Source organism: Anguilla anguilla, chromosome 2, assembly GCF_013347855.1.
Source record: "Anguilla anguilla isolate fAngAng1 chromosome 2, fAngAng1.pri, whole genome shotgun sequence".
Taxonomy (NCBI): Eukaryota; Metazoa; Chordata; class Actinopteri; order Anguilliformes; family Anguillidae; genus Anguilla; species Anguilla anguilla.
In genome coordinates, this window is record NC_049202.1 from 71,588,595 (window position 1) to 71,596,094 (window position 7,500).

Genomic DNA, 7,500 nt, shown 5'->3' on the forward strand with positions numbered 1-7,500 from the left:
CCCCCCCCATCCCACAGGTACCCACAGACCCTGTGCCAACCCCACACTGCGCCCCCCCACCCATCCACAGGTACCCACAGACCCTGTGCCAGCCCCACACTGCCCCCCCCCCCCCACGTCCCACAGGTGCTGACAGACCCTGTGCCAACCCCACACGCCCAGCCCTCCCCCCCCCCCCCCATCCCACAGGTGCCCACAGACCCTGTGCCATCCCCACACCCCCCTCCTTTCCCACACACATTTCTTTTTTTTTAAGGCTTGATTTTATTGCAAGACTTGGTTTGGTAGTGCAGTGTAATGCAGTGAGGGTGGACAGATGTAAAGCTGTGCATTGTTTTGTTCTTGTTTTTTTTCTTAAGTGGACCGGGCTTTATTGGTAGAAGCACAAGGTAGAACCCAGCCCCAGGTGCTGACCACTGGGAAGGCAGGCACTCTTTAGCCCCTTCCACGACCAGTATGGCAACTGTCTCTCAAGCACACACTCCCCCCCCCCCCCCCCCCCCCCCCCCCCCCCAAACAACCATTACGGTCATGTTCGCGGGACTTTCCGTCGCTGGCTTGCCTCCGTTAGCTGCGTTCAGAAACGCGTTCGGCCCATGATGCTCCTGGGCTGAGCCTGCGGTGCGGTGCGGCGCGTTTCCGTGTGGATCGGCGCGCATCGCCGAATTTCGTTTTTTTCGTTTGTGAAAACCGCAGCGGTCAGTCTGTGGTCATCCCTGAAGGCTTCGCTCAGGGATCCGATTGGCCGCGCGTCGCCGCGGAGATGCTTGATGCGTTTGGAGAGCCTGGCACTCCTATCCACGGCATTATGAGGCGCTGGATGAGGGGGCCCATACGCAGAGTCGCTGCTACAAGAGTTCGTTTTGGTGTTCTTATCCGATGTTAACGATCCTTCCAATCAGTTAATTATGACAAGCCTTTTAGCACTGGGGAACCGTGGACTAGGCGTTACTAACTTCAGCGTGTGTCAAAAGGTTTTTTGTATTTTTTGTGTTGTGGGGGACATTCATTATTTAATTTGTCAGATTTTTATTTTCATCGTTTTTATGCCTTTTGTTTGTGCTTTGTAATTTCTTTCTTTCTTTCTTCTTGTAAATTTAGTTTTTAATTGGGCGCTCTGTTCACTGGCTTTGCCCCCCCACCCCTTCCCCCTTCAACCCCTCCCCGGCCCAGAGAGGAGAACGGGGGTGGGGGGGCGGAACTGCTCTCGCACCGTCGTTCACATTCTCTCTGGCTGTCCCGCAAAAAAAAGAGTCGCGAAAAAAAGGCCTGTGGCCCTCCGAAAAGCCCTCTGCTCGACTGGCGCCTCTGTAGGGACGGACAATAACGCTAACGTGCGGACAGCCTCGGGGAAGCATGAATTTATAATGACGATGATGATGATGATGATGATGATGATGATGATGATGATGATGAAGGACCCGCGACCGCAGTCCCAGCCCCGGCTTGGCTCTCCAGCTTCCTCCAGGGGAGGGAAGAGACGGCATCTGCTTCGCTACACACCACGCTCAGAAACCACCTCTCCTACTATCCCGCTCTGAATTTTAACATTTTAGAAGAAAACTTTAAAACGATATATATATAAAATAAAAATAAAAGAAAAGAAAAAAACAATCAGGTGTTCTCTGTGACTGTAGGACTGCTTTGCTGACTATGGTTTGTATGACAGGAGAAGAAATTGTTGAAATAAACCAAATATACGAATGCTCGGTTGTGGGTCTTCTTTTTGTTATGTTGAGTGCCTTGATGTGTGTGTGTTGTTAAATTGCGTGCGTGCGTGAGTGAATTCTTCACCATGCTTATCCGCTACAAGGGAAAGGGCCGTTTCCCATTTGGCTCCATATTAAAGTATTGTGTGTTTGTATGAAAGGAAACCTGGTGTGCTTATGACTTATTAACAGTAACGGTCCACATTATCAGTGTTGTTTTTGCATTATAACTGTGTTCTTTCCATTCTGAAGATTTCAGCCAAAGGACATTTAAGAGAATTATGGGTCTGAGGGGCACTGCCACAGAACACAATGTTTGTTTTTGTTTTCTTAGGTAAAATTCTCAGTGCATCATCATATCAGGCCTCTTCAAAAAAGATATAAGATGAAAAGAAGGTATATTAATCTGTCCAAAAAAATATTCGTTCCTGACTGATGCGTTTTCAAGTACAGGTGGAATATCAAATATCTCTTCCTCTAAACGAAAAAAAAATGAAAGATTAAAAATGAGAAATAATTATTTAATATTTTTTTATAAAATGGTAAAATAATCTATAGCTTTACCAGCAGTTTTTTTGTGGAACATTTGTGATGCCCCCCCCCCCCCCCTCACACCGTGACCTCTATTTCCTCATTTGGGTCTCCTGTGGCAGCCCATCTTGCCTGCTAACCACTTTATAAAAATAACCATCTTTAACCCTCATCTTCGTTTGACAATCTGCTGTTTACTGCTCCCTATCTCTTCCCTTCCGGCCCTTTACGGGCGTGTACCAGTCCCATTGGACCACTGGAATCCTTTGTCGATAAAATTAATTATGACATCATTTCCTTGAGGTGGGGGGCGGGGGGTGTGACTTTGTAGTCCAGAACTGTAGAAAGTAGCTAAATGACTACAAATAGATATTGGACATACAAGATATCAGGAAATTTGGAGATATCAGGAGACTTGTGCCATAATGACCTGTAGGAGCAACAAGAGTAACCAACATCTTCAGCAATATGATGTCATAGGTGACACCCATGATGTCAGCTTCAGTTCTTATGTCGTCATAGTTCTCTGCCCTTGACCTCACGGAATGCTCTCCCGGAATCTTCTTCCAATGCCGACAAAGCAGAAGCTGCCTCAGTAAGTGTGGCAGGCAGCCAGGTTTGCTTTTCTCAAAAATGAAAACAAAAACAAAAAAAATGCATATGCCTTGTGCCGAAACAAAAACAGAAAGCATATTTTGACGTGTTTCACATTCAGAAGCTTTAAGATAAACAATTGAATGTTCACGATTAGGGTAAAAAAAATTTTTTTTTTTTTTTAAGTTTGGCGAAAAAAAAGTCAGTCACAGCACCGATTTCCCCGGCCCTCTGATGGGGGTTTAATGCGATGGTTAGAGAGAGTGCTGTGATGCGTGTAGCGTTCCCCCTGAACAGACTCGGACGTGAGCGCCAGGGGGCGGTCTGTGGCGGCGGGGCGCGCCTCTCCTCTGCCCCCGGCCCGAGGCAGACAGACGGACGGACGGGCGGGCGAGCGAGCGAGCGAGCATGCGCCGCCAACCTGCCCTCGCCCCGCCACCAGAGAAAATTCCGTCCCCCGCCCGCCGAAGAGCTGGGAGCTCGCCTCTCACATCCTGAGGAAACAACAGTCACTTCCTGCCGAATTAAGCAAAGCGCAGGCAGTTCCGAGCGATAACAGGACCCCCCCCACCTCCCAACCTCCCTCCCTACCACAGTCTTCCTCCTCCCCTCCCTCCCTCCCTCCCTCCCTACCTTCCTCCTCCCCTGGCTCGTCTCCTCTCCAGTCTTCCTCTGTGCAGCGGGCGATGCGGACGACACGGCTGCACCCTCTCGGAATGGGCCTCCGACCGCTCTACCTGCTCCTGCTCCAGCTCCTGCTCCAGCTCCTGGCCACCTGTAAGGGAACCCCACCACCCCCGAGCCGCTGCTTCCAAATCCTGTCCTGCTCTTCTGATTGTGTGTGCGTTTATTCATCTGCCTCTTTTTCTCTTCTTTTTTTTCTTCTTCTTCTCCAATCTCCTGTTTTCTGCCACCGCCAGGGCAAGTTGCGGAGACCCAGACTGGTAAGTACGAACGGCGAATCGGATTTCTCGTTCTCTTTTCGGTTCGGGCGGGAGGCGCGATCCTTTCAACCGAGGTCAACGTAGAACGTGGCAGTTTTCTCAGGTGTAGTGCATCGCTGAAGGTTTATCGTGCTCAAAGTAGCGGTGTTTTAGTCTTGGAACCGGCTGTACGTAGTGGGAATTGTATTATTGCTTGAATGTGTATATTGAGTAGAAAGTAGTGCTTGTAGGCACTTCGTTTTAGTCATATGTGAAAGGGTAACTCTAAGTGAGTTGTATCACTTGAGAGCGATGCGTGAGTGAGTTAGATCGGACGCGCTTTTCGTTCTGACCCAAGTTCAGCACGGCTGTGGATAGGCTGCGGTTTTGTGGCCCCGGGTTTTGGTCATCGTGGTATCGTACGCGGTCCCTGTCCGGGTCGTTTTGATTTGGGGGAAGGAAAAAGCTGCGGCCGATAGGCTCGCGAGTCTATTTTTGGTCGCGAGTTCTGTGCCCCGCGCCAGTGGTGAGTGAGAGTGCTTGTTAGCAGCGGTAGATGGCCATGCCACGAACAGGATCCCTGCTTTTTGCGCTTATTGTAATTCTTGTGGTTTATAATCGTGGGTTTCTGGGAGTTTTTATTGACGGGGGGGGGGGGGGTTTAATGTCGTTCGCCTGTACCGGTGCGCAGGCGTGCGGTTCGTGTGGGACGTGTGAGTGACGTTTGGGTGTGGGACAGGGTTCTAAAATAAGGGAGCTCAGTGCCAGTTCCCCCCGGGGATGTTTGGCTGGTGTTTGTTTAACAAAGCCCTTTTCCTTCCTCTGGCTTGTCCGTGTTAACCACAGCACTGTGTTGAGAAGCCCACAGGCTGAGCGCACAGGGGCCGGAGGAGGAGCCACACGGGCCCTTTGCGTTTTTCAAAGACTTTATGATTATAAATCACTGGCTTCCTGTAGTAGAAAACAAAGTGTTTACTCTCCTGTGCGTCTGCGATGTCTGTGTCCAGTGCTGCTGATTTTCTTAGAGTAATGAGCTTGGCTCCTGTGGTATCAAATTATGGCAACAAGCACTGATCGCTGCACACAGAGAATATATGACCGGTTGGCAAACTTCACTTGGTGTGAAAGGTGTAAATATCTGCTAAATCTTTCTCGCAAATAGTTTGGAAATCTGTATCTCACTGTGTGTGTGCGTGCGTGCGTGTGTATGTGTGCGTGCGCGTGTGGGTGCGCGTGCGTGCGTGTGTGTGCACGTGTGCGCGTGTGTGTGTATGTGTGCATGCGTGCGCGTGCGTGTGCGTGTGTGTGTGCGTGCGCGTGTGTGCGTGTATGTGTGCATGCGTGCGTGTGTGTGCGTGCGTGCGTGTGTGGGTGCGTGTGCGTGCGTGCCTCATAAGGTGCATTAAACTGTGTGCCGTGTGTGTCAGTTCTGATAATAGAGAGCGTCAAGCTCACCATTTTGCCGGGACAGCACGTGGCGAGTGGCACCGACGTGACGCTCCAGTGCGACCCCAAAATCACCTCCGGCACCGGGATGCCCCTGAAGCACAGGTACACCTTCTACAGGGACAGCGACCCAGTGTACGGCAACGCCACCACCACCGCCAGCTCGCTGCCCTACGTCATACGGCAAGCCCGGGTGGCTAACTCTGGATCGTACAAGTGCAGCGTCGAAGTGCACGGGCAGTACAAGGAGAGCGACCCGGAATCTCTGAATGTCACAGGTGCGTGCGGAGATATGTAACCCCCACTCGGTTTTTTGGTACATTGTCCTTGACTAAAAACGTAGAGTGGTGAACTGTAAGGGGATGAAACAACTTGCACAACTTTTAGATAGTATTTTACATTGAATCCATTTATACAGCTGGATACTGAAGCAGTGTAGGTTAAGTACCTCGCTCATGGGTACAACGGCAGTGCCCCATCCGGGAATCGAACCCGTGACCTGTAGCCCGGCACCTTACCTGTTGCCCCTCTCACTGCCCCCCCCCCCCCCCCAGGCTTGCAGACCCCGGTCCTGCTCCTCAACAAGGCGACGGTGACAGAGGGAGAAGGGGTGACGGCCTCCTGCAGCGCCCCCAAGGAAACCGGATCCTCCTTCTTCTTCTACTTCTTCGAAGGATCGAAGGAGCCCAAGAAAGTGCCCACCTCCGAAAACCTGGCAGAAACTCAGCTGAAGTTTAGCTCTCCTGGGAATAAGAGCGTGACCTGCCATTACCGCATCTCCCTGCAGCCCGACTTGGTGACGTCAAGCAGAAGCAAGCCGTCCCGTGTTTACGTGCAGGGTAAGTTGGGTGGCTTTTGTCCGTACCTCCAGCGGACTGCCGGGGGGGGGGGGGGGGGGGGGGGGGGGGGGGGATGGGGGTTGTAGACTGTGAGGACCGTCTCCATCTGACGATAGGATTTCTCCCGTGGTCGTGGGCCCTGTCTTTGTTTTCCAGAGCTGTCCATCAGGCCCCACATTGAGGTAACGCCGAACACGAATGTGATCGAAGGCGACACCCTGCAGATCGCGTGCCGCGTCGACGGGTCCCGCCACAAGCCGTCGAACATCACGGTGTACGTGTCCAAGGACGGCATCATGAAGGCAAACGGGAAGGGCAGCATCGTCTACAACACGACAGTGCGGGCCAGCGACTCGGGGCTGTACGAGTGCAAAGCGATAATGGGAGACGTGGTGAAGGCCGTCAACAGATCCGTGGCGGTTTCAGGTGAGGCCGTCCCGCGCAGTGGCTGCGGTGTGGCCGCGTGCGCCGCGAAGGAGGCGGGGACAGCTGGGGTTTGGTTTGGCGAGCTTTTGGTAAATGGTAAAGGGACTGCATTTATATAGCGCTTTTATCCAAAGTGCTTTACAATTGATGCCTCTCATTCGCCAGAGCAGTTAGCGCTTCGACACGCCCAGGGCGGGGTTTGAACCGGCAACCCTCCGACTGCCAGACAATCGGTCTTACCTCCTGAGATCTGTCGCCCCTTTTGTCACGGCAGAGTATCTACGTGTCAGTAGCTATTTCTATTTTTATAAAAAAATTTTGCCCATTTTCATTTGTAATATTAACAGCACAGGCAGCGCAGTTGAAGTGTTTTTTTATTTTTATTTTTTAAAATTTTATTTCATTTTTATTTTTATTTTATTCGTGCCCACAGAACTGTTTTCGAGGCCAGTTTTGACGTTGAAACCGCCGGAGGCGTTCGAGAAGGAGTCCTTCTCGCTGGCCTGCTACAGCCACAACATCTCCAGCCAGCGGATCCAGCGCGGCCAGGTGAAGTACAGCCTGTACAGGAACGGCAGGGTTCTGACGCCAGGAGACTTCGGTGGGAAATTCAACACCACGGCGGAGGCCTCCCGCAACGGCAATTACTCCTGTGACGCAGTCGCCAAACATATCCGAAAATCCAGCAACGTTATAGTCTTCAAAGCCAAAGGTAAAGACCAATTAGGCGCTGTGGGTTCTTTGAAATGTCGTACCCTTCAAGGTTTCGTGTTTAGGGGCCGTTTTGTGAGATGATAGTGTAATGTTTTTTTGGGAAATCGTTTTTTTTTTTTTTTTTTTTTTTTTTTTAAAGGAGTACCATGGTGATTTTCACACTTCCTCGGTTTTATGTGCTATTTGCACAAGAGGCATTGAAGAAACACAATGAGTGAAGTATTAAATATGTCCCTTCTGTATTTTTGGAGAAATATGCGTTTTAAATTTATCGTCCTATTTTCAACCGGTTGAGAAAGTTGTCAACTTGATGCGTCA

At 50.9% G+C, this 7,500-nt stretch overlaps 1 protein-coding gene across 7 annotated transcripts in view; it reads left to right on the forward strand.

Moving 5' to 3' along the window:
- Positions 1-3,467: 3,467 nt before the first annotated feature.
- Positions 3,468-7,500, forward strand: part of si:dkey-237i9.8 (platelet endothelial cell adhesion molecule) — a 13,927-nt gene continuing 9,894 nt past the window's right edge. For all 7 annotated transcript variants that reach the window (XM_035402887.1, XM_035402890.1, XM_035402888.1 and 4 more), the window contains exons 1-6: positions 3,468-3,611; positions 3,755-3,778; positions 5,185-5,481; positions 5,758-6,042; positions 6,199-6,468; positions 6,902-7,180. In XM_035402887.1, the coding sequence (XP_035258778.1) occupies positions 3,521-3,611; positions 3,755-3,778; positions 5,185-5,481; positions 5,758-6,042; positions 6,199-6,468; positions 6,902-7,180 (1,246 nt within the window). In that variant the 5' untranslated portion in view covers positions 3,468-3,520. The remainder of the gene's footprint in view (positions 3,612-3,754; positions 3,779-5,184; positions 5,482-5,757; positions 6,043-6,198; positions 6,469-6,901; positions 7,181-7,500) is intronic.